General features: G+C 42.0%; 1 protein-coding gene across 8 annotated transcripts in view; it reads left to right on the plus strand.

Moving 5' to 3' along the window:
• The window catches only part of LOC127537781 (zinc finger protein 260-like), a 111213-nt gene that overhangs the window by 75175 nt on the left and 8289 nt on the right, over positions 1-27749 (plus strand). For 3 of the 8 annotated variants that reach the window (XM_051964849.1, XM_051971161.1, XM_051970435.1), the window contains exons 3-5: positions 14357-14483; positions 14947-15042; positions 15734-18250. The exons of 2 other annotated variants lie outside the window; for them this stretch is intronic. In XM_051964849.1, the coding sequence (XP_051820809.1) occupies positions 14357-14483; positions 14947-15042; positions 15734-17715 (2205 nt within the window). In that variant the 3' untranslated portion in view covers positions 17716-18250. Of the gene's footprint in view, positions 1-10883; positions 11873-12581; positions 12668-14356; positions 14484-14946; positions 15043-15733; positions 18251-27749 lie in introns of those variants that run through there. 3 more of the 8 variants (XM_051972708.1, XM_051973683.1, XM_051976438.1) reach the window with 3 other exon arrangements.

The raw sequence follows: 27749 nt of genomic DNA on the forward strand, positions 1-27749 counted from the left end.
TGTATTGTTTTATCATCTGATTCTCAGACATTAGGACAGTTTTCCTGATAATTTCTCAAAAGATGCTGTGCAGGCTCTTTTTTTTTTTTTTTTGATCATGGCTTTCATGATCCCATCCAATAATTCTCAAATGATTTCTTCTGAATATATTTTCTAGATTATTAGTTTTTTCCAATGAGGAATTTTACATTTTCTTCTACTTTTTCATTCTTTTGATTTTTGATATCTCATAAGGTCATTAATGTCCACTTGCCCAATTCTAATTTTTAAGGAATACTTTTCTTCAGTGAACAACTGTACCTCTTTTCCATTTGGCCAGGCTATTTATGGAATTGTCTTTTTCTAAACTGTTTACTTTTTTTCCCTCACAATTCTGTCACATCACTCCCATCTCCACCTCTCCCCCCCCCCACAATTTTTCTTCTATCTCTCTTTATTGATTTTTAAAATCTTTTTTGAGATCTTCTAAGAGGACTTTTTGGACTTAAGACCAATTCATAATCCTCTGAGGTTTTGCATGTAGGCATTTTGATATTGTCCTTTGCTGAGTTTGTGTTTTGATCTTTCCTATCACCATATTAATTGTCTATTGTCAGGGCTTTTCTGTGTCTGCCTCTATGTTTCTCTCTCTTTCTCTGTGACTGTGTCTGTCTGTCTCTGTCTCTTTCTCTCTCTGTGTGTGTATCTGTCTGTCTGTCTTTCTGTCTCTATGTGTCTCTGCTTATTCTTCATCTTATTTTGTGACTTTTAAAGTTGATCTGAGTTCATGGGGTAGAGGGGCCACTGCCCCAGACTTCTTGTACTGAGGACCAGGGGTCTGGTCACTGTCTTTTGGGCCTGCTTTTTCCCTTGCCTGGAATGACTTGTCATGCCTGTTGTGCCAGGGATTCCAGGGTTGGCCTTTTGCCTACTGTGCCAGGACTTTGGTCCCTTAGTTGCCGATCCCAGCTGTGGCTAAGAGACTCCCGCTGACTCACTCAGACTCTGCCCTTGCTGGGCTGCGTCACTCTTACCCCAGTGAGACAGATCCTTTCCTGCAGTCCTTCTAAGTTTTTTTGGGCTTGAAAATCGTTTCCCCCCCTACATGAACTGATGCTAAATGAAATGAGCAGAACCAGGAGATCATTATATACCTCAACAACGATACTGTTTGAGGATGTATTCTGATGGAAGTGGATCTCTTCGATAAAGAGAGCTAATTCAGTTTCAATTGATCAAGGATGGACAGAAGCAGCTACACCCAAAGAAAGAACACTGGGAAATGAATATAAACTGCTTGCATTTTTGTTTTTCTTCCCAGGTTATTTATACCTTCTGAATCCAATTCTCCCTGTGCAACAAGAGAACCGTTCAGTTCTGCACACATATATTGTATCTAGGATATACTGTAACCTATTTAACATGTAAAGAACTGCTTGCCATCTGGGGGAGGGGGTGGAGGGAGGGAGGGGAAAAATCAGAACAGAAGTGAGTGCAAGGGATAATGCTGTAAAAAATTACTCTGGCATGGGTTCTGTAAATAAAAAGTTATTTTTTAAAAAAAGAAAGAAAATGGTTCCCCCCCCCCCCATCTCATTGTGGGTTCTGTCATTGAAGAATTTACCTAGAAGCTTAATTAATTTGTTTCAGTGGAAACCAGGGGAGAGCTCAGGCAACTTCATGGGCTTTCTCTATCTTGGCTTTCCTTCCCCTTGATTCCTCAGGATGAAATATAAAATGTTCCTTTTGACATTTAAACCAATCCCTTCCTATTTTTCCTTTGTCTTTGGGGAACTGCTCCATGCTTCCTGTGGTCCACCCAGACTGACTTGTTTTCTGTTCCTTGCACATGACTTCCCCCCAGTCTTTTCTGCCTTGGTTTCCCTTGATGTCTAGAATGCTTTTCTCCCCTCCCCTTGTCCTTCTTGGAGTCTCTGGCTTATTGTTCAAGGTTCAGATTTTTTGCAGATCATTTTAAAGACCCTCTCCTGTTGGCTCATCTGAGGTCTTGCTGTCCACAGTCAGGACTGTTTTGAGTAAATCTTTGCAAACCCAACCAGTAGTCCAGGGCCTGGCACAGAGTTAGCCTTCCACAAATGTCTGGTGTTTGGCTCTGCTGCCTTTGGGGGAAGACTTCCAAAGAGGACCTTGAGCTATTGAGTAGGAGTCTGGAAAGAGAGATGGGAGCACAGCTCTGTGAAGCTGAGAGGTCAAGGAAACCTCTTACAGCCTCAGTTTGCTCATATGTAAAGTAGGAATGAGGAAGCCTGACCATCCTAAGCTAAATGTGAGGAAAGTGTTGTCTAGACCTTGTTTGTTACTATTCAGATGCTTGTTGTCCCCCCTGTAGACTGTGAGCTCCCTGAGGGCAGAAGCTGTTTAAGCCCTTCTTTATATCCCCAGAGACTAGCACCTAGTCTAATGTGGGTAGAGAGTTCATCCATGCTTCAGATCTTGGCAATGACTGTGATTCAGAATCCAGTACAGCCTGAGCCATGTGGTAACTGCTCTCGAAGATTGGCTTTGAACACTCTGAGATCTAGAATCAGCCCTTTCTTATTCCTGCTCATCTGGGGTAAGGTCAGGAGTCAGCACTTGGCTGTGGACTTCACCTGGGAGGAGTGGGGTCACCTGGACCCTTCCCAGAAGGAGCTTTACTGGGTCATGATGCTGGAGAACTACAGTAGCCTGGTCTGACTGGGGAAGGATGGCTCCTCTGATAACTCAAAATGTTATTTGCGTTTTTCTCCTGGGGCCACAACTAATGTTTAGCAGGCTTTGTTCATCACAGTGGGGCCAAAACCAGGGCGATCCTAGCTGAAGGGCCCTTACTTTGTATGTCTGGACACTGACTCCTCCCTTGGGTCACCATTCCAGCTCTGTTCCCTCAGGCCAGAGGGATTTTCTGAAGTCCTAGATCAATACTTGACAGCATTTTTTTCCTCCTCCCTATTTTCTTCTTGCCCCTCTCTCTTCTTCCTCCTATTTTCTTCTGCCTCCTTTCTCTCAGACTTCTCATGAACTCATGAAGGTCCCAGCTACCTTAATATTGAACAGGTCAAATAAATTCCTTGTCTTTCCCAACCCATCCCTGTGGTGTTCTCTTCTTTATAATATAAGATGGTTCTCTCTGAGAGCAGGTTTCTTGGGGAGGTTTTCTGGAGGCAGTCTTAGTTTCAGTTCAGATCAATAATTACCCCAAATGCAGCCAGGTGTTAAAAGTTCAGATCTTTTATTACTTCCTCCAAAATAGTTTGGTTAGTTTTCTTGGTGGCCTATCCCTCTGCTTGGTTTCAAGAGCTCCCTCCGAATATCTCCAAATCCAAAGATTTGTCCTTCATCCTCCAGCCAGCAGAAAGATGGAAAATGGAATGAATTTGATTCCACCTCTGAGAGTGGGCTTGTGGGCTTCCTCCCAGAGTGCTCCACTCTGACTCCTGGCAATGTTCGGAATTAACTAACTTGAAGCTCTGAGAGCTTCTTTATATATGATCTCCCAAAGGTGGAGTCCTTCTCTGAGGGAGGGATTAAGGGAGGTGTGAATTCACAAAGTTAACTTTGTGAATCTCCCATACTTGTGAATTCCAATGAATACTTAAATACATTAGTGAGTTAGAGAATTTGCTAAGTACCAACCTAATTCTCCTAATTATTCCATTACTCCACACAGCCAACCAATGAAGCACAATATTCCCACCAGTCTCTCAAACCCTATTCTGAATTCTCACTGCCAACCTAATCACACTTACCTGAATTGGAGGCCAACATGTAGAACAGCCATTTAATATTATTGGCCAATTGGCCAAATAGGCCAACTGCCTAAATTAGGCAACTGATTTATCACTTTGTAAAGATTTGCTCTAAGGTGTGAACCAAAAAGCATTGTATCAATTCCATTGAGTTAACTCTAGGATTCTAACACATCCCCATTCCTTGTTCCATTGCTGTATCTTCCTAAAAAAGCAAACCTGGTCACGGATCAGCTGTTTTCACTGTGCACTGTGGTGTTTTTCTTTTTTAAAATATATTGGTTCTCTCTGGGAGCAGGTTTCTTGGGGAGGTTTTTTGGAGGTAGCCTTAGTTTCAGTTAAAAGTAATAATCACCCAAATGCAGCCAGGTGTTAAAAGTTCAGATCTTTTATTGCTTCCTCCAAAATAGCCCGGTTAGTTTTTCTTAGAAGCCTATCTTTCTGCTTGATTCCAAGAGCTCTTGTCACTAGTGCTTTGCTTCTGCTCTCTTCAGCCTCCAGCCAGCATAAAAGTGGAAGATGGAAATGAATCTCTCTTGCCTCCAAGAGAGGGCTTGTGGGCTTCCTCCCAGAGTGTTCTTTGGCCCTAAGAGCTTCTTGCTTATATGAGCTCTCTAAAGGTGTGAACATAAGCATTGTTTCTCAGTTCCACTTAGTACCTTGTTTCTTCTGGCCCATAACATCTCCTTGTAAGATCAAATCAATCATACTGAACCATGCTAAATTAGATAATTATTGTCTCTATCAACTCTAATGACTTAAAAGTCATTTGTAAAGATTCCAACAGTGCACCCTCCCTAGACCTACCTAGCTTGCTCCTCAGGGCCTGCAGAGCTCCTGAGCCTCCTTCTCCATCACTTTACTGGACTAGGCCATGCAGCTTCCAGCCTAGCTGTGAAATCTCAGCTGGAGCCAGGGGAAATACATTGGATTCCAGTACAGCCTACTTAACACCTGCTGGCCAAGTGAGTGAGTTCCAGACCCTGGAGGACATATTGCCACCCCTCCCTTTCCCCCACTCAGTTGGCCACTCTGTGGAAACCCAGGCTATTAAGAACATGACCCTCCTCCCCCTCAGCTGGTCATTTATCTGAGAACTACTGTAATTGAGCACCTGGTGATCTGCTTGATGACTTTTTGGGTTACAAACTTTTCTCCCAGCTGTGGATCTTATGAATCTGTTTGGATGCTGCTGCCTTTTATACCAGAATCTCTTGGTAGGGACAGAGAGGTGGGGTCAGGTTCTCTTGGAGTTTTCAGAATGCAGAATTGCAGCTCTATTGTTGGGAGCTGCAATCTCTAAGCTCTAAGCTGATTGGCAAAGCCCAGCACTGAGATCAAATGTGCATAGCACTCATGCAGGAACAACATTTCCTTCTATGATTCTCATTAGTGCACTACTATTTCCTCTATTATTTATAATTGGTTTGATTACAGCAATAAACATTATCTAAAAAATCTGGTGACAAGGGGAATTTGGGCAAGTTAACTAGAAATGATTCCACAGGCATATTCTGTCCTAATAAAACTAATCTCTCACTGAGACAAATGATAAAGGAGAGAACACCATGGAAAGCATTGTCACTGTTGGAGAGAATCCAAAGATCTAGGAAATAATGGTGTTTACTGACTTAGACTCAGAAAAGACCAGTATGTCTAGGAAACAAAAGATGGTTAAAGTATAACTAGGAATTGCCCTAAATGCCTATATACACAGTTCCAAGCCAGAATCAAACAATCCATAGAAATGACAAAGAAGACATAAGTAAACTAACAAAATTCACTGACATTTAACCTTGTATAACATTTACCTTTCATTATTGGCTTCGTGTAATGTAATTACTTACCCTTAATTATAGCACAAAAACTTACTCAAATATTAAATGTCAAATGTAGTAACATATAAAGGTCAATATGTCAGACACATGGCTGAAGACTCTGTTGACTTAAAGAAAAATATATGATCACGATATAATATAAAATAAAGAATTTTTGTTTTTCTTCCCAGGTTATTTATACCTTCTGAATCCAATTCTCCCTGTGCAACAAGAGAACTGTTCGGTTCTGCAAACATATATTGTATCTAGGATATTTTGTAACCTATTTAACATGTAAAGGACTGCTTACCATCTGGGGGAGGGGGTGGAGGAAGGGAGGGGAAAAATCAGAACAAAAGTGAGTGCAAGGGATAATGCTGTAAAAAATTACCCTGACATGGATTCTGTCAATAAAAAGTTATTTTTAAAAAATGATGTTAGAAAGCCTTCTGTTTTTTGGCAATAACCCAAAGGCCACAAACAGTGCTTGCTGTCAGATAACAATTGGTTGGTCAGTAATAACAATGTTTCTGAGATCTTAAAGAGATGCATACAGACCACTCTTCAACTCCACCTCTAAGCCCAGTCCTCAATTCTACCTCTAAGTCATCAAATTAGTCTATCAATGACAAGAAGCCTGATGTCTTTATCTTTTTCCTATAAATTTATAAGCTTGCTCATAGTTCTTGGTTAATTTCTTTTAGAACTTAGCCCACTTCAATTCATGTTATAATTATAATAAACCATGCCCCTTGACTTGGACATAGGTTTGAGCCTGCAAATTATTTTAAGACATTTCCATTGGGCAAGCCACTTATCCCCAATTGCTTCAGCAACAACAATAACAACAAGAAAAAAAAAAGATACACCCAGACACTGGTCTGAAATCCCAACCTCTTGGGGTCTTCCTTTGAACCTCAACAGAATCACACCAGGGAACAATCACTTTCCAGACACACAAAGCAAGAGCCCTTCAGCTGGGACCAGGGAGAGTACAAACATCCTGGCTTTGGTCTCCCTGGGATGAACAAAGGCTGGGGTTTCTTTAAAAGACCCAGCATCAGTACTGACCACTAGACACAGCCCCAGCAGAAGGAAGCAAAGCACCCTTCATGGGCACATCCTGGGTCCCCAGAGGAGCCTCCTCACCCAGGCAGACCAGGTTCCTGAAGTTCTCCAGCATCACCTCCCTGTAAAGCTCCTTCCAGGAAGTGGTGAGGTAAACCTACTCTCCCAAGAGATGTCCACAGGCACATCCTTGAAAGTCACTGATTCCTGAAACAACAAATAAATTTATACTTATTCAGGGATCGTATCTCACTTGGACTTGGGAAGGGAGATGGGTAAGAATAAGAAAGACTGATTCTTAGTAAGTTGTGACTATATTCAGGATTCAGAGTGCTCAAAGTCAATCTTTAGGAGGAGTTACTACAGGCTTCAGGCTGTATTTGATTAATAAAAGAATAGTCTGTCAAGTCAATAAGTATTTCTGGAAGATCTACTCTGTGTGAGGCTCTGCGAGAAGCCCTCGGAATCCAGAGAAGGGCAAAAGAAGTCCTTCCCTGCCCTCAAGAAGCTCACAGTCCCTTTGGGGAGACAACAAGCCCAAGAACTGTTCTGCCTGGGGATAGCAAGGTACTAGTAGCTGAGGGGGCAGGAGGGGATCTTTGTAAAAGACAGGGCTTGAGCTGAATCTTGAGCCATAAGCCAATGACTTCAAGAGAGGCCAGGGGAGAGGAGAAAAGCATTCCAAGTAGAAAGGGGAAGCCAAGGCAAAGAGAGGAGATGGGTGGTGTGGATCATGTATAAGGAACAGAAAACAGGCCAGTCTGGCTGGACCACAGGAAGCATGGAGGAGTTTAACAAAGACAAGGGTTTATGCACAGTTATAAAAAATGACAAATGTAGGATTTTATACTGGATCTTAGAAGGAATAGGGAGTCAATAAAGGTTATCGTGGGGGGAAGATGGTAGTCACACTTTTGTTACAGGAAAATTATTTCAGTGACTGGTAGAGGAGGGACTGTAGTGGAGAGAGGCAGAGGGTGCATGCTTGAAAATTAATGTGAACCTCAAATGGAAAAATCAGGAAATATAGTGGAAAACACTTGTCCTGAAGATTCCCAGAGAAGGGAACTTAGAAAAACTAGATCTGGAGAATGAGGACACAAGGTAGGGCTTAAATAAAGTAGTTTCAATTTAAAAAAGAAAAAGAAAATGATTTTGACAGCTTAATGAAGGATGAATGGGAGTGAGAAAAGACTGGAGGCCAGGAGACCAAATAGTAGAGCATGATGCAAAGCTATTGTGGGTGATTAGATTCTGCATTAGGGGAGGGTTGGAGGGACTGGAGAGAGGGGATATGGGCATGCAAGAGACTGTGCAGAAAAAAAATTACTTAAGCTGACAGCTGATCTCATATCTAGGCTGACAAGGAAGGAACAATCAAAGGGAGCAATGATGTTGCCAGCCTAGGTGACCTGCAGTATGAGTGGTATGTATCTTCCACAGGAATATCAAAGTTCAGAAACAGTGAAGATTTTGGAGGGAAGATATTGAATTATCCTGGTATATGGTCAATTTTATTACATTAAATTAAAAGATTTCATACAAAGAAAACCAATGTAGCCAACATTGGAAAGAAAGTATAAAATTGGAAGGATATTTCTATATCAAGTTTTTCTGATGATGGCCTTATTTCTCTAATATATATAGATATGAGCATTCTCTAACTGGTAGAGACAGTTTTCTGGCAACAAAATCAAAGTTATCTATACTCATGTGCAAAATTGCTCTAAATCATCACTAATTGGAAAAATGTAAATTAAAACAACTCTGAGGTAACACCTCACATTATCAGCCTTAGCAATATGTTAGAAAATGAAAATTTAAAAATGGGACAAGAATATATCATTGGTGGAGTTGTGAACTGATTCAACCATTCTAAAGATTTCTTTGGAAAACCACCCAAAGGGTTTTAAAACTGTGCATATGCTAGGACATAGCAACAACACTACCAAGTTCATATCCCAGAGAGATAATTTTTTAAAAGGAAAGAGGACCTATTTATACAAAAATATTTATAGCAGCTCTTTTTGTGATGTGAACTCATCAAAATTCTCAAACTCTCAAAAGAATGAGCTCATCACTTAAGAATGGCTGAACAAATTGTGATATATGGTTGTGATTTAATACTATAGAGATATAAGAATGGAAAAATAGGATGGTTTCAGAGAAATCTGGGAATATTTATTTGAATGGATAAACAAAGTGAAGTGAATAGACGTGGGAATACATAGTATACAGTATAATGATCAAATGTGAATTATTTAGCTCTTCTCAGCAATACAACAATCCCAGACAATTCCAAAGGACCCATGATGAACAGTACTTTCCACTTCCAGAGAAAGAACTGATGAAGTCTGAATGCAGACAGAAACATACTTTAAAAAAAAAAAACTCTCCTTTTTCTTTTGGTCTGTGATTTATTTCACAACATGGAGAATATGTTTTCATCTCTTCCACATGTATAATTTATATCAAATTGTTTTCCTTTTCAGTGAAGTGAAAGGAGAGGAAACTCAAAATGTTTTCAAAAACTAATGTTAGAAATTATTTTTATGTATAAGTAAAAATATACCAAAAATTTCATTAAAAATGACTTGTACAAACATTCTCAGCAGAAATGCCTGTAATTATATAAAGTTGGAAGCATCCTTTTGGGGGAGGAACAATAAGGGAATCTGGTGAACAAGGTGTAGCATGTGACCAATGCAAGGTAAAGACCTTCTAAGAAAAAAAATGAGGAATTCATAGAAATGGAAGCAGATGTTAATAAAGTGATAAAAGTTAAAGGAGATGTAAAGAAAATATAGGTAATGCCCACTAAGTAAATGATGACATTAAATGGCCGCATTTTCAGGTATCATATATTGGACAAAGTTGCTGCTATTTTCAAATACATTGCATTTTCTCCTCGCCTTTCAGGGATGCTTTTGGATTATTCTGTGATTCTGTGGGTCTAAGGAGCTCCCAGTAAAGAAATTTCCTCTCCTTAAGACAAATGTCCAGGGCTGAGACAGAGAGCTTTAGTGCTAACAGAGTCACTATACAAAGTGCAGACTACCCTGAAATGGCCTTAGGAAGCACAGTTGCTCTTGGAGATTGTTCCTTAACTTTCCAACAAACTGTTGAAGGCCACAATATTGGCCTGAATCTCATCAGAGGAAGGATAAATGCAGGGGAAACATTGAGGCCAGAGAGATGAAGTGGATGAAATGCCCCCAGTCCCAGAAGGCATCAGAGGCTGGAATCCAGCACCAGACCCCCTCTGCTGAGGCAGCCAGGGCCAGAAGCCCAGAACCAGCCAGCCTCCACTGGCCTCCCTCCAAAGATGGAAACTTTCTCTCTCTCCTACTTCTTCTGGGTGTGTGTGTGTGCGTGTATTTTCCACAGCTAAAACAATTCTATGAGTCTTATGAACACAAGTCAATGTCCCCACACTTACCCCTTCATATGTTGACTCTCCTGCCCCCTTCCCTCTCCTCTACCCATCTCCAAGGGGTCCTTTAAGGTCCAATCCCATACTGATAAGTCACATTGCAAAGCACCTCCTTATTCATAGCCCTGACTCAGGGAATCCATCAAAATCCTCATTTCACAGATGAGCTGGGCCAGGATTAGAGCTACAAAAATGTCGGAGCCGGGATTCAAAGCTGAGCCCCTCAGTCCAAGTCCAAGGCTTTCTTGCCGCCCTAATACATACCTGCTCCAAGCCAGACTTGGAAGAGATCTTAGAACTCTGGGAACAGCCCCAGAACTGGGAATGTCAGGGTGGGAGGGCCTTAGAACAGGGGGTGTCAGAGGAGGGAGGGGCCTCAGAACAAGGGATGTCAGGGCTGTCAGAGGACCAGGTCCCCGGCTCCCTTTGTTCATTTGACAATGAAGGGACTAGGTGCCTTGTCAAGTCCCAACGAGCCCCAAGTGGGTAATGCAGGGGCGTTACACGTTCCTGGGCACAGCAGTAGATGGGCTTTTCAGATCCTTGGAGGCCCCTGAGAGCTTGGGAGAGGGCCTTGCTCACAGGAGTCACTCCCTAAACCTTGTTGGAAGGAAAGCACATGTTATGTAGAGACATTGGACCTGGATTCCCGAGTCTGCAATGGGCCCGAGGAACAAATGGAAGGAAATGAAGCAGAAATGATGCGGCGGGTGGATGGGGAGAGCGGCAGGAGCTGCAGGTCGAAAGGCTGAGACTGAAGTCGGGCAAGAAGCGGCGCCCGGGGGTTTCCTGGAGAGGCGGGAGGGAAAGTGGAGGGGGAAGGGGAAGGGGAGCCGGTCTCAGCTCCGGTCTTGCCTCACTTTCTATCCGCCTCTGTCCCCTAATCCCGCGAATCAGCCTTGGCGGGGGCTGGGACTTGATGGCTGTCAGCGAGCGTCAGCGCGTTAAGCGGAATAGGGCCGCGCTTCCGAGAGTGCGTGAGTCTCGTCAGGCCTGGAGCTTTAGGGGCTCAACCACATACCCCTAATGTACTATGTATCAATGGCGTTATTATGTTTCAACGGGACTATTGTATCAATGGCTATTTTGTGTCAATGGAGTTGCTGTGTATCAGCCGGGCTATATTATGTGTCAACAGGGTTATTATGTATCAATGGCGTTATTCGATATCATTGGGGCTTTGTATCAATGAGGCTACTATGTATCAACGGGACTATTACATATCAACGAGGTTATTATGTATCAATGGCGTTGTTACGTACACGGGGTTATTACGTCTCTGCTACTGAAGCTCTAGGACACATTTGTATCCCTTAACTGTCAGTTACAGAAAATTACTGGCCACGTGGCCCTGTGGCTCCGCCCCCTCACTCCTGGGGGCCGTCCTCACAGCCCCTCCCTTCTCCCCCCTCCCCTCGTGATTCAGCCTCGGGTCACACCGAGAATTGCTGAACAAAACCACCCGGCTAGAGTACCCCAAAACTGCTAGGCGTGAAGCGAGGAGGGCGCTGGAGGGGCGCCCCGGGGACGGGACAGCGGCAGCGGCGGCGTCTGTGGTTGGCTCAAAGTTCCAGGCGCTGTGAGGAGGAGAGTGTGTATGTGGAGGACACGAATCCCCCCTTCCTCAACAGCAGCCCACCGAGAAGGGCCGGGGTCTGAGCACGCCCCGCCTCCGGAAGCCAGCCAATGGATGCACCCCCGGCACAGTGAGCGACACAATGCTGACGCGGAAGTTGCTTCTACATTCTCTATCCGGAAGCTGTGCAGTGACCACTAAAGTCTCAGATCCGCGGGTGCGGCAGCGCTGGTCCTGGGTCCCGCACAAGGTGAGGCGCCTGAGACGTCCCCCCCATCCCTCCCTGACTTCTCCTCCCTTTCCTTGCCTCATTTGTCTGGTTTGTGACATGGGGCAAAGATTCCTGGATCCTGCAGGGACCGCCCCTCCCCACCTTCCTTTCTGCTCCCCTTCCCTTCTCCCCTCTTTTTTTTTTGTCCTTTTTATTTCCCCCTACTCCCGCTTTCTCCCTCTCCCATTTCCTCTTCCTCCTCTTTCCCCTTCCTCTCCCCAAATCCCTCTGACACGGATGATCTGGTGATCCCACATTCCCTCCTCTCTTCTTATTCTTCTTCACGATAACCTCTCCCCTGACTTCCCCCCCCCCCCCCCAACGGAGCTTCAGCCTCACCTCTTTATTCCTCCCGAAAAAGGTCCATTCCTCATCGTCTCCTCATCTTCCTTCCAAGTGTCACTGTTCACCCTCCCACTCTCCAGATGACTAGGTAGTTTTCAGGACTGCTCTGGAGGAGTTAAAGGAGAGAGACAATCTCGACTTTACTTTGCCTCTCCAGAATGGAGGTATACAGTAGGTATTTCATCAATGCAGGTTTAGTTGATCCAAGTCCTGGAAATAGAGAAACCTTCCCCTGTGTTTGTGGGAGCAGGGAGGACTGTGGGCTTGTCCAAGGCAGTGGGAGGTTTGGGAACTGGGAGGAGCAAAAGGCCAACCCTTTTCATGGCTCCTTGTTCCTTTCTAGCTCAGCCTTCAGGGATCCCCAGGTCAGGTGCAGGGGAGAGGAGGGCCATCCTGGCCCCGATGTTTCTCGACATTAAGCCCGCCCAGGTGAGTAGCACTGCTGTGCCACTGTTTCCTTTTTTTTTTTCTGCCTCCGTTTCCCTAAATGTTTCTGCCTGTTTCTTTAATTAGTTCTGCCTCAATTCCCCCTCCCCTTCCTGTTCATTAACTAAGATACTTAGGGCTGTGAAGATCTTGCCTCTCTGGCACTCCAAGACAAAGCTCCAGATGTCCTGTCTCAGATACCTAAGTGACATCCTCTCTCTCTGAGTTCCAGACTTTCTGTCTCTCATTAACTCCCCCTTCACTCCTGGTTTATTAGAATTTATGGTTGTTCCCTCAGCTTGAGAGAAGGAAATAGATGCTCCCTGCCTGGAAATTCTGGCCTTTTACCAGTGCTGGGACTCTACCCCTTGTCTTCTTCCCATCTTGGAGCCATACATAATTCATTGGAAGGTCACATACAATGCTGCTGCTGAATGCTTTGAGACATCAGCCCTGGGACCAAAATGGATCCTTTGGTCCCAGAAAATCTTTCCTTCTCAGAAATACAAGTAAAATATAAAAAACTCCCTAATCTCTGTCTTGCCTCAGTTTCTCACCATTTCCATCCTGACAGGTGTCCTAGGTCCTAGAGTGCAGATATTCCCTTTCTCCAAAGCTCTCAAACCTCAGAGTACCTGAGACCTTTCAATCACCAGGTGACAGTGGTTTGAACTCCTTCCTGTGTGCCAGGATCACAGATAAAATCCTCCACTTGCATTCATGGCTTTGCTTCTGCCCTTCTGCCTTTCTTCATATGTTAGTGTGTGACTCCTCCATGCTTCCTGTGGTCCACCCAGACTGGCCTGTTTTCTGTTCCTTGCACATGACCCCCCAATTTTTCTGCCTTTGTTTCCCCTTTAGGTGGAATGCTTTTCTCCCCTCACCTCATCTCACTTAGAGTCTCTGTCTAATTGTTCCAGGTTCAGAGCAAGCCTGCCTTTCCCAGATCCCCTTCTTCCCCTTAGCTGCTCAGTGCCTTGCCATTCCCAGTCAGGACCGTTCTTGGGCTTGTCTCCCCCAGTGGACTGGGAGCTCCCTGAGTCAGGGACTGTTTTTGCCCTTTTTTTTTTTATCCCCAGGAATTACCCCAGAGCTTGACCCAGGAGAGACTTTTCTGAATGCTTATTGACTTGAAAAGAAGATTCATTTGTTACTTGATTCAGGCTCGGGCCCAGCTTGAGTCTCCTAAAGGCTTTGATTTCAGATTGTGCAATGGTCAGCTAGGCCTGACTTAGTTCTTCTCAGCCATGTGGTGATCCAAGGCAGTTCCAATGGACTTGGGTTGGAAAATGTCATTCATATCCAGAGAAAAAGCTCTGAAGCCTGAATGAGGATCAAAACAATGTTGTATTTTCACTTTTTCTTGTGGTTTTTTCCCCTTTTTTCTGATGTTTTCCCACAACAAGACTCATTGATTGTATATGTTCAGTCCTATATAGATTTTATTTATATGAGATTGCTTGTTGCCATAATGAGGAGAGAGGGAGAAAGCAATTGGCCCTCAAAATCTTAGAAAAATGAATTTTGAAAACCATTGTTACTAGTACCTGGACAAATAATACATTAAAATAATAACTAAGTAAGAGGAAAAAAATTTGCTTTGAATATGTTCTCTGAACCTTGAATAGAGTGAGAATCAGCCCTTTGTTTCCTTTCCCCATCCTTGACTGAGCATAAATGTATTTGTTTCAGGGATCGGTGACATTCCAGGATGTGGCTGTGGACTTCACCCGGGAGGAGTGGGGCCTCTTGGACCCCTCCCAGAAGGAGCTTTACTGGAACGTGATGCTGGAGAACTACAGGAACCTGGTCTGCCTGGGTAAGAATGGCTCCTCTGGGGCCCCAGGATGTGCTCATGAAGGGCAGCCCTTGTTCATTTCAGAGGGGCCAAAGCCAGAGTGCTTATATTCTCCCTGGTCCTGGATGAAGGGCTTTTGCTTTGTTTGTCTGGAAACTAATTTCTTCCTGGTATAATCCCCACCCCACCCCCAACTCTGTTCCTTCTTGCCAGGAGACTTGTTAAAGTCCCAGGGCAAGGATTTGAGTCATGAAAGCCCCCAGATACCTCAGAACCGAATGGACCAAATGAGTTCTTTGTCTTTCTGAACCCAATTCCCTGATTTTTCCCATCTCTGCATCTTTCCAAGAAACAAACCATATGACCCTTCCAAGGTCTCTGGATGCTCCTCCACACCTCCCTGGCCTTTCAAGTTTGCTCGTAGAGGTCTTTGGAGATTGCACTGTGAGGTGACCCTTCCTTTCCGTCACTTTCTCATGACTAGGTCTTGTGGAATTCAGTGGGGACATGATCTCTCAGCTGGAGTCAAGGAGAGCACATGGGATTCCCATGGATAGTGTCTCAAGAGCTTGCTGGTTAGGTGAGTGAGTGAGCCAGAGTATGTGATACCTGTTTGAGAACCCCCTGAAAGCGGGTACTTTGTGATCCTGGATGTGATCTTTTTGGTCCTGAGCCCTTCTCCCACTCATAGATCTTGGAGGTAATGTTTCTCTACTACTCTAGTTTGTTTGGATGGTGTTTTTTTATACCAAAGTCATTTGGTAGGGACAGGTGGAGCTTTCTGAATGAGCAGTACTGCTACTCTGTGGGTGTAACTTTGAATTGCTGTTACTTTTTTGGAAAGCCAAGGGGAACCGTGCAGTGGAAGAGTGACGCAAAGCTTCTTCTTGGACCCAGTGGTCACACTCTCAGGACTCCCCCAGGTGTGATTTTCAGATGAAAATTTTCCAAAAAAAAATATTTTAAGCTATTTTGCTCCTGTTGGTATATGGGAACCAGCAGTTGTTCCTGCTTTCATTAATTTGACACTTTTTGCATCAATTTTTTCATGTTCACCTAATATAATATTGGGTTATATGAGAGAATAGGCCTGGTAAATTAAAAAAAAATTGTGGAAATCATCAGGATTGATTTCAATTCAAGTGGAAAAACATTTATAGAGCTAATAACACATGGAATGCTGGGGAAAGTGAAGTGTACAGGAAAAGTGAAGTGTACAGAAAAGTTTATCCAGCCAATGAACAAGCATTTCTGCTTTTCCTTTCTTTCAGATGGGGGCATTAGGCCTCAGACTAAGGAGTCCACTCCAAAGTTAAGTGTTTCTATGAAAGAGTTACCCCAAATGATATCCTTATGGGATGGCCCTTGTACCTCTGAGATGGGAAAAGCCTGGGAGTATTATGGCAGGTTCAAGAAAGAGCAAAACAATAAGGGGAAACATTCCAGACAAGGGAAAGAAATCCAAAAAGAAGCAGCTATTGAAGTCAGAGTCTCAGAATCTTGTAAATACAGCCAAACCTCCAGCCCAAAGCCAGTCCTCTTTCCACAACAGGGACAATCTGTAGTAATGGATCTCCATAACAGTGAAAATCAGAAAAGGAGTTTCATCATGGAGTCGGACCAAAGACAGTGCACTCCAATCTGTTCACAGAAGAACTATTCTGAGGGGAAGAAATATCAGAAAGCTTTCCATTCTGATTTGGACCCCATTAAAACAAATGGAATTCATGCTGAAGAACAATTTCATGAAAATGGAAATTCTTTCCTCCTGAAAAACGAAGTTATTCTACAGCAGAGAATTCATATGGGAAAAAAGTGCTCTGAATTGACTCCATGTGAGAAGCCATCCTGTCATGAGGCAGATGTGACTCAACATTCCAGTATTCAGAATCAAAACAAATCCTATAAATGCAGTGAATGTGGAAAGGTCTTCCAAAAGAAAGTAAATCTTACTCAGCACTACAGAATTCACACTGGAGAGAAACCTTTCACATGCAATGACTGTGGAAAGACCTTCCGACAGAAAGTAAATCTTACACAGCACTACAGAATTCACACTGGAGAGAAACCTTTCAAATGCAGTGACTGTGATAAGGCTTTCCACAAGAAGACAGCTCTTGTACAGCATTGTAGGATTCATACTGGAGAAGAACCTTTTAAATGCAATGATTGTGGGAAATCCTTTCCTTGCCGCACAAAGCTGATTAGACATCAGAGAACTCACACTGGAGAAAGACCCTATGAGTGTAGTGAGTGTGGAAAGGCATTCCGATCAAGCTCCAATCTGATTCAGCACCAGGCGATTCATACAGGTCTAAAACCTCATCAGTGCAACGTGTGTGGAAAGGCATTCTCTCAGAAGTCTGCTCTTACTCATCATGGTAGTGTTCATACTGGAGAGAAACCATATGAATGCACTGAATGTGGAAAAGTCTTTGGGCGTAAAGAAAATCTTACACAGCACTACAGAATTCACACTGGGGAGAAACCTTTCAAATGCAGTGACTGTGGAAAGGCCTTTCACCAGAAGATAGATCTCATACAGCATTGTAGGATTCACACTGGAGAAAAACCTTTTAAATGCATTGACTGTGGGAAAGCCTTTTCTTGGCGCCCAACGATGATTCGACATCAGAGAACTCACACTGGAGAGAGACCCTATGTGTGTAGTGAATGTGGGAAGACATTCCGATCAAGCTCCAGCCTGACGCAGCACCAGAGAACTCATATGGGACTAAAACCTTATCAATGCAGTGTGTGTGGGAAGGCTTTCACGCATAAATCTGGTCTTACCAATCATAGCAGTGTTCACACTGGAGAGAAACCTTTTAAATGCAGTGATTGTGGGAAAGCCTTTCCTTGGAGTACAACGCTGATTCAACATCAGAGAACTCACACTGGAGAGAGACCCTATGAGTGTAGTGAATGTGGGAAAACATTCCAAACAAGCTCCAACCTGACTCGACACTGGAGCACTCATACAGGACTGAAACCTCATCAGTGCAGCGTGTGTGGGAAGGCCTTCTCTCATAAATCTGCTCTTACCAATCACAGCAGTATTCATACTGGAGAGAAACCTTTTAAATGCAATGATTGTGGCAAAGCCTTTCCTTGGAGTACAGCGCTGACCATACATCAGAGAATTCACACTGGGGAGAGACCCTATGAGTGTAGTGAGTGTGGGAAGACATTCCAAACAAGCTCCCACCTGGCTCGGCACCAGAGAACTCATTCAGGACTAAAACCTCATTAATGCAGAGTATGCAAGAAGGCATGCTCTGAGAAGTGGGATATTACCAATCAAAACAATATTCACACGGGAAAGAAACCATATGAATGCACTGAATGTGGCAAGATCTTCTGCCAGAACTCAGATCTTAACACAACACTTCGGCATTCACATTAGAGAGAAACCTTTTAAATGCAGTGATGGTGGGAGAGCCTTTTTCTGCAGCACAATGCTAACTCAATATCTGAGAATTCACACTGGAGAGAAACCTTCTGAATGCACTGAATGTAGGAAAGTCTACACCCAGAATTCAGATCTTTCTTTACATAAGAGAACACATGCCAGAGAGAAATTCTAGGAATATAATTAATGGGGGAAAGCAGTCCCTCTGCTCAAAGCACATCCTCAGTACTATAGAACTCATGATGAAGAAAAACCTCATTTGATCATTGAAGGAAAACACTAGTGGGCTGATCCCCGATTAAAATATAAATTGAAAATATGTAAGAAAATAAATCCAATATAAAACACACAAAAAAATGTTAGTCTTTAGTTGTCTATCAATATAGAGGATGACCTCCTGGTCCTGAGAATGTTGATATTTATTATTTCCTCATTTTCCTTGCTGAGATCTTTTTTTAAATTTCATCTTTGTTTGCCCAGAAGGAAAGGGCTCTTGTTGGCTGGTCCCCCATGTTATTATAAAATCATGGACTTAGATATTGAGGAGAGTCCTGGAGTTCAGCCCTTTCTTTTGCAGATGAGAAAACCAGGCCCAGATAAGGTAAATGACATTCTCAGACTCACACAAGGATGGCTTTTAAAGTTGAGTTGAGATTTGTGCAGAGCATTAAAAGTCAAATATTTGATCATAGAAGAAATAGGGAGCACTAGAATTTCAAGTAGAGGGGCAGTGAAGTGGGACAATCATACCTTGGTAGAGGAAAATCACTTCAGTGACTTGTAGAAGACGAATTGGAGAGGGCAGAGATTTGGGGCTGGAGATTCAAATAGAAGATTTTATAAAGTTCAATTGAGTGAGCAGGATGGTCTATACAAGGTTGCAGAAAGGAAGGGAATCCGTGAGATCTATGGAGGCAGAATGGAGATTTAGCCACTGAGTGGGTAGAGTCAAGGGCGATACTATCAATGAGCTGGAGTAGATTACTAGAATCAAATTGCTCCCCATGTTCCTCACCATGAGGCTCCCCTTTTCCACCCACCCCCATCCCTGCTCTTTTCTTTGATAGGATCTGGAATCATGGTATAGGTTATTTCTCCAGTGTTCTCTATCATTAGACCCCACAGCTGTTCGATCATCAAATCACAGTGAATTGGGCCCTTGTATTCCAGCCCTTGAGAGACCCAGAAAGGCAAAGTACAGGCTGCTTTCAAGAGGATGACCAGGTTCACACTGTATCCCCAGAGAATAGGTGTGAGGCAGCTCAGAAGGGTCCCTGGCTTCCTTGGAGACTCAGCTTCAATGCCCCACCCTCTTCTTCTGTAAAGAGCTTTTCCTGGTCTCCTTTAAGATCAGTGCTTCCTCCCCTCCTAATCCCCCTCACACTCCCTGTACTCTTTGTTTCATTTGTATGTTCCCATTTGTAGGTTGTAGCCTGATCTATCCACCCTATGTAGATCCTCTAAGCTTCTTCAGGGCAGCATCTGGGTTTTACTATTTTTTATCTCCTCAATGTTGAACACAGGCCTGGCAACCACAATAAATAAGTGCTGGTTTCCCTGAATTAACTCAGTCCTGGGGGAAGCCTGAGGTTGCAAGTCCTTGGAGACTGTCTCTGAACCAGCAGTTACTTCTGACTCCCCCAAACATCCCCAGTCCAGTGGCTTCTCAGATATCCCCTACTCCAACCTCCCCCCTCTTCCTAATTTCCCTATCAAAGGAAGCGCTAGCCTCCTAGTCCCCTAGGCTTTTTAAATCTAGGAGTCATTCTTGCCTTCTCACTCCCTCCTCCACTTCCCAAAGTTAATCTGTTGCCAGTTCACATCAATATCCACCTTTAGCCAGGGAGAAGCTCTGGGGACTTCCCTGCTTGAGGCATTTCCAACTTTGTCCCTGAGTCCAATGGCAGAACCAAAATAGAAGGAGGAAAAAATGTCTTGCAATTTCCTTTTTTGTTCCAAGCTAGCTCATGGGACCAAAGAAACTTGGAGTAAGAGGCTCATTTTATCTGCTTGAATGTTTTTCCTCCTAATCTGGGGGCACATATATATCCCTGTATTGTCAGCAATGGACATCAGGGATTCTGGGGCTGACACAGGTTATACTGGGCAAAAAATCTATCATCATTTTTTTTCCATCAAAATTCTGGATTCCAGACAGGAGTGATTGTGAAATGGCAAGTTGATAACAGGCCCATGGCCTAGAAGACTTTGAGGTCTCGATGTTCTCACACTTGCAACATTTCTGCAGTCCTTGAAGGCTTGCAAAGAGATGGATGTATTATCATAGGTGATCCACAATCAGCTCTGTGAAGTAGGAGCTAGCATTGTCCCTATCTCATGGATGGGGAAAGTCTCAGAGCTAGTAAGTGTCTGGAGTAAGATCTAATCTGAGCTTTTTCTAACTCCCATTTTAAAACTTTTATCCCTGACCCCTCTTGTCTGCATCTTGTATTAACCTTGGGATATGCAGTCAGGGTGGGATGGCAGGGACTTCCATCCTGACAGCTCAGAGTGATTTTCTCTTAGTGCTATACTGGCCATGAATTACTTGGGAATCCCTTTGCCTTCCCACTTCCACTACCCCATCCCAATAACAGAGTATTAGAGATGTATAACAATACCAGAGATGCAAGGGCACTGCAAGCACATGAGATCCAGCCTTTTACAGGGCAGAAATACCCCTTTATGAGGACTCTTCCATAGATCTTACTGGACATTCTCATACTGAGAGTAAAAAAATCTTATACATGCTATCTGGAGAGAAAGCTTAATGTGCTGAATAGGGAAAGGTATTATCCTGGATCATAACTCAGTTATAGAAATCCTGATGGAGAGAAACCTCATTAATATAATCAGTGGAGCTATACTTTTCTCAGGAAGACTCTCCTTGATAAGTTTACTTAATATTGATAAGGAACCATGAAACAGAATGAATGGGAAGAGCCCTTCAGTTTGTGTTGGTGAACCATTTCTTTTCAGGAGAAGGGTAATTGATTTGAGAAGCAAATAGGGCAAATACTTTAACAAATAGCAAATGTATTTTCCCTGACAATATTTAATTATTACTCAAGAGCTCTTTATTGGGGAAGGAAGAGTCAGTGATGAATGACAGTGATGTGTCCAAATAATAAAGAGACCCTCCATAAAACACACACTGGTCCATTAGCCAGAGCACCACCTTTGTGAGTATATCTGGTGAGGGTGGGAAATGAACTGAAGAATCAGGAAAATGTGCGTGTGTGTGTGTGTCTGTAAGTGTCTGATTGTCATGTTTCCAGTACCTTCTAGCCTCTATCAGCAGACCTCCTCAAATTGAACTAGAAGACATTCCCAGTCCCTCCTACTCTCCATGCTTGAAAGCCATAGCTTCCTCCCCTTCCCTTCTGAATATCCTGAGCTTTCCTTTCAGGGCTTTAGGGGAAAGAGACAAATATTTTTATTTTTATTTTTAAATAATTATAACTTTTTATTGACAGAACATATGCCTGGGTAATTTTTTACAACATTATTCCTTGCACTCACTTCTGTTCTGACTTTTCCCCTCCCTTCCTCCACCCCTTCCCCTAGATGGCAAGCAGTCTTATACATGTTAAATATGTCACAGTATATCCTAGATACAATATATGTGTGCAGAATCGAACAGTTCTCTTGTTACACAGGAAGAATTGGATTCAGAAATAACCCGCGAAGAAAAACAAAAATGCAGTTAGTTTACATTTATTTCCTAGTGTTCTTTCTTTGGGTGTAGCTGCTTGTATCCATCATTTATCAATTGAAACTGAGTTAGATCTTCTCTTAAGACAAATATTTTTAAATCACCTACTATGTGTCAGGCTTCATGCTAACAGCTTTACAAAAATAATTTGATCCTTCAAGTAATGCTATGCTAGGTGCCATGATGACTCCCATTGTAAAAGTGAGGAAACTGATTTGCCATGCTGACAGTGTCTGAATCTTGACTGGAGGTCCCATTCTTTATCCACAGCACAAGGCTATTTGGACTTGTTTCCTGATGTGTTCGATTCTTTTTTCCTTCTTAAATCATCTTTGACTATATATATATATTAGATATGTCAGGAAAATCAACTCTTTTTTGAAACTGGAGATTGTTATTTGTTTTGTTGTTAAGGGACAGGTCAATTCTCCAAGAGCCTCCACAGCTGTGGATCTACTGATGTTGCGGATTGGGAATGAGATAAATTGGAGGCAGATGAAAGAGGAGAGAGGTCAGACAATGCAATGGCCTCTCAATCAGAGAGGTCAGAGAACAGCAACTGCCTCTCAGTCTCCTTGTATCATCCTCTCATAAGAGGTGATCCATTCTGGGTTGGAAGTCCAGCAGCTGATGTCAGATGGCTCCTGTGCATTCCAACATATTGTGCCGGTGTACCCAGTGCCTTCTGTGAATTAGATCACAAACAAGGTTTTATCCACCATTTAGCACCATGCTAAATGCAAGAAGTAGAGAAGAGCAAAAATACTCCCTGCCTTCCAAGGTCATATCCCATAATAGGAGACAATACAGAAGGTCAGTCCATAAAAGATAGAGAGCAGCTCATCTCAGTCACCAGTCCCTGAATGATCCAAACTATCTTGTAGAAGGTGGGATATGACCTGAGGCTTTCAGAAAGCTGAGCAGTCAGACCAAAGATGGAAGGCATCCACAAAGATAAGGAGGAGTGAGGAAGAGGCACGTGAAATGTTGAGTTTAAGAAGCAGCCAGTCAGCTGGTCATATCTGTCCTTCAGGCTGAAAATTCTGTATTCTCTGGAGCAGAGGCACAGTGTTAGAGTAGGCAGACATCCATTTCTATCCCACCTTTGACACTTGCTAATTTCTGTGATCATTAGATTTAAACGAGGCAGAATCGCATATAGTTGATAGTCTCATTCTCTTTTCCAGAATCATTGAGTATAGTGGCAAAACAAAATCAAGGTGAATGGTGATGGTTTGAGATACAGTGCATGACCTTGGCATCTTTGCATTTGATCCTGTAGTAGGTCTGTATTCCAAAGAAATATAAAAAAGGGGGGAGGGTGAAGGTTCTGACCTATTTGTACAAAAATATAGCAGCTCTTTTTGTAGTTTCAAAGAATTGGAAAGTGAGGGGATGCTCCTTTATTGGAGAATGGTTGAACAAGTTATTGTATTTTTGATGAAATACTATTATGATATCAGAAATGAGGAACAGGATGCTATCAGAAAAATGTGGAAACACATGAACTGATGAAAAGTAAAATATGCTGAATCAGTACAACATTGTATAATTGAAAATAGTGAATAACTTATCTATTCTTAGAAATCCAGTGATCCAAGACAATTCTGAAAGGACTTAGTATGAAAAATGGCATTTATCTCCAGAGAATGAATTGATGGAGTCTGAATGAGATTGAAGCATATTTTACCTTTTTCTTGGCTGTTTTCTTTCACAACATAACTAACATGGAAATATGTTTTGCAGGATGGCACATATAAATCCTCTATCAAATTATTTGCCTTCTCAAAGGAATCGGGGAGGAGAGGGAAGAAATGGGGTAAAAAAATTGAAATTCAAATTTTTTTTAAAGAGGAAAAAATTAAAACTGTTTTCACATGTAATTGGGGAAAATAGGGGCATTATTGCATTGTAGGTAGCATTGTTAATTGATCCAACCATTCTGGAAAGCAATTTGGAACTATGACCAAAAAGATATATAACTGATTATACCCTTTCTGCAATACCTGCTGGTCTGTCTCCCAAAATGATTTAAAAAAGTAATAAAAAGGGGAAAGATCTATTCATACAGACATACATATACACATCAGGCTTTTTAAAAATGGTGGCCAAGAATTGGAAATTGAGAGGATACCCATCAATTGGGAAATGACTTAACAACTTGTAGTACATAGATGTAAAGGAATACTATTTGTAATTTAACAAATGATGAGCATGCAGATTTCAGAAAAACAAGAACTGATTGTGATGTGAGCAAAACCAGAACACTCTAAACAGTAACAATAATATTGTATGATGAAGTTTAAGCTGTTCTCTGCTATACAGTATTCCAAGACAATTTCAAAGGATTCATGATGGAAAATGTTATATTTACAGAGAAAAATGGATATTTTTTGTTTACAACTGAAGTATATTATTTTTCACTTCTTTTTGTGCCTTTTTTCCTTTTGATCTGTTTCTTCTTTTACAACATGACTATATAGAATTATGCTTTACATACATGATTGTACATATATAACCTATTAATTGCTTACCATCTTCAGTGGGGATGGGGGGATAAGGGAAGAAGAGCGACCATTGAGAACCCAAATTTTTTTTAAAAATAATGTTAAAAATGTAATTTGGAAATAATACTAAGAAAGTTAATAAGTAAATGTAAGTAAGTAAGTAACACTGCATTAGTGATTTAAGCATCCCCTGGTACAAGGTCACTCAGGTGCTTCACCAAAGCAGGACTCTTAGTGGCTTTAGTAGACTACCAGGTCATGAGCTTCTTGGCACTGATCAGGCAGTTGGGATTCCATCCACCTTTTACTTAAGACCCAAAGGCTTCCAGATAATGGGAAGCAGGATGAATGCCTGTTTCAGACAAGATTTGGGGACCCTTGGAAATCTCCAGAGCTTATGGATCCAAGGTGAAACTTTGTGCTAGTCATTGTCCCAAATCATGGGGATAAAAGGACAAAAAAGAGCAAATCAGTCCCTCTGAATGAGCCAGGAAAAAATTTTAATGCTAGGGTCATAGATTAGCTTAATGAATAAGATTGATTGTTCTATAAGGGAGACTATTCATTCGAATGTACAAAATGAGTACATCAACGATATATATATATTTTAATAGACCTATGAATTCCTCAGAATAGCAAGCATGTGCTGAAGAAATTGGTCTGCCCAGGAGGATCACTCCCTGATATCTAAACATCTTCTGAAAGCTTCCTGGCCTTGGGAAGGTGTTTGTTAAGGCAGTCATCTGCACATAGAAATTGGGAGGCAGAATTTAAGCTGATGTCTCTCCCTACTCTGTCTCTGCTACAGAAAATGCAGTATTCTCAGCCTGCAGACACCTAAGAACAGTGGACTTGCTGTTGCTTAAAAATGTTCCATTGATGAGGTTTGGTGTCCCTAGATAACCAGTGGTCAGGGAGCAAATGAAGAGCTTTGGGATTCTGTCCCCAGATGAGGAAGTTTGGTGCAAGGGTCCTTCGTAAAGTGCAGGGGTCTTTCATAAAGGAATTTACAAACTGGATGGAGTATGGATGGTATCTTCCACAGGAATACCAAGGTTCAGGAACAGTGAAGATTTTGGGGGAACATATTGAGTTATTACATTACATTAAATTAAAAGATTTCATACAAAGAAAACCAATGCAGCCAACATTAGAAAGAAAGTATAAAATTGGAAGGATATTTCTATATCAAGTTTTTCTGATGATGGCCTTATTTCTCTAATATATATAGACATGAGCATTCTCTAACTGATAGAGACAGTTTTCAGGCAACAGAATCAAAGTTATCTATACTCATATGCAAAACCGCCCTAATCATTATTAACTGGAGAAATGGAAATTAAAACAACTCTGAGGTACCACCTCACACTTATCAACCTGAGCATGTTAGAAAATGAAAATTTAAAAATGGTACAAGAATACATCATTGGTGGAGTTGTGAACTGATTCAACCATTCTGAAGATTTCTTTGGAAAACCCAAAGGGTTTTAAAACTGTGCATATGTTAGGCCCTAGCAACAACACTACGAAGTTCATATCCCAGAGAGATATTTTTTTTTTAAAAGAAAGAGGACCTATTTATACAAAAATATTTATAGCAACTCTTTTTGTGATGTAAAAGAATTGAACTCATCAAAACTCTCAAACTCTCAAAAGAATGAGCTCATCACTTAAAGAATGGCTGAACAAATTGTGATATATAGTTGTGATTTAATACTTTAGAGATATAAGAAATGAAAAATAGGATGGGTTTCAGAGAAATCTGGGAATATTTATTCGAATGGAGAAACAAAGTGAAGTGAATAGAAGTGGGAAAGCATAGTATACAGTATAATGATCAAATGTGAATTACTTAGCTCTTCTCAGTGTATGGAATAGAGAGAGAGATAAGGTGAAGAACTTGCAGGAATGGGTATTTTATTTTCATTATTTCTGCATTTCTCTTATGATCTGTATAATATGTGCAGGCTCATATTTACTTGAGCCTTGGCCAGTTAGAAAAAATTTACTTAATCTGAGCTGATGATATTTATTGGTATTTGACATTTATTGCTATTTAGTCTATTAGCTGGACCACTGTCTGCTTGATTAAGTCTGAAGGCTTGACTTTCTGTTTCCTAGAAATTAGGAGATTTCAGGGAAACAGAAACCTTCCATTCTAATTTCTCCAAATAGCAACAACAAATTAGATGCTTCCCCCTCCCTCTCCCCTTCTCAATGCTCTCTTACTTGTGATGTAATTTCTTGTATAAAAGTTATGTATCTTTACTACTTCTTTAGCCCTCCTACTGCAAGCTTTCTTTTTCTTATCTCCGGATGGCTCCTCCTTCAGAGGTTTTCAATAAACAACTTTTCTGCCTTCTACTAAGTGATCTCTGAGTAGTCATTTTGGGTAAGGATCTTCTACATCCCTCACATCAGCAATACAATGATCCCAGACAATTCCAAAGGACCCATAATGAACAGTGCTTTCCACTTCCAGAGAAAGAACTGATGAAGTCTGAATGCAGACAGAAACATACTTAAAAAAAAAAAAAAACTCTCCTTTTTCTTTTGGTCTGTGATTTATTTCACAACATGGATAATATGTTTTCATCACTTCCATATGTATAATTTATATCAAATTGTTTTCCTTTTCAGTGAAGTGAAAGGAGAGGAAACTCAAAATGTTTTCAAAAACTAATGTTAGAAATTATTTTTATGTATAAGTGAAAATATGCCAACATTTTCATTAAAAAAAAAGACTTGTACAAACTTTCTCAGCAGAAATGCCTGTAATTGTGTAAAGTGGGAAACATCCTTTTGGGGGAGGAACAATAAGGGAATATGATGAACAAGCTGTAGCATATGACCAATGCAAGGTAAAGACCTTCTAAGAAAGAAACATGAGGAATTCATAGAAATGGGTGCAGAGGTGCATAATGAAAATTAAAGAAGATGTAAAGAAAATATATGTAATGCCTACTAAGTAAATAATGACATTAAATGGCCACATTTTCAATTATATATTGGACAAAGTTGCTATTTTCAAATACGTTGCATTTTCTTCTCTCCTTTCAGGGATGCTTTTGGATTATTCAGTGATTCTGTGGGTCTAAGGAGCTAAAGAAATTTCCTCTCTTTTTGCCAAATGTCCAGGGCTCTGAGACAGAGAGCCTTAATGCTCACACAGTCACTACACAAAGTAGAGACTACTCTGAAATGGCCTCAGGAAGCACAGTTGCTTTTGCAGGTTGTTCTTTAACTTTCCAACAAACTGTTGAAAGCCACAATATTGGCCTGAATCTCATCAGAGGAGGGATAAATGCAGGGGAGATATTGAGGCCAGAGAGATGAAGTGGATGAAGTGGGGATGCCCCCAGTCCCAGAAGGAGTCAGAGGCTGGAATCCAGCACCAGACTCTCTTTGCTGAGGCAGCCAGAGCCGAAGCCCAGAACTAGCCAGCCTCCACTGGCCTCCCTGTCTCCAAAGATGGAAACATTCTCTCTCTCCTACTTCTTCTGGGTGTATGTGTGTGTGTGTGTATGTGTGTATCTTCCACAGCTAAAACAATCCTATGGGTCTTATGAACACAAGTCAATGTCCCCATACCTCCCCCTTCACATGTTGACTCCCCTGCCCCCTTCCCTCTCCTCTCCCCATCTCCAAGGGGT

Source organism: Antechinus flavipes, chromosome 1, assembly GCF_016432865.1.
Source record: "Antechinus flavipes isolate AdamAnt ecotype Samford, QLD, Australia chromosome 1, AdamAnt_v2, whole genome shotgun sequence".
Taxonomy (NCBI): domain Eukaryota; kingdom Metazoa; phylum Chordata; class Mammalia; order Dasyuromorphia; family Dasyuridae; genus Antechinus; species Antechinus flavipes.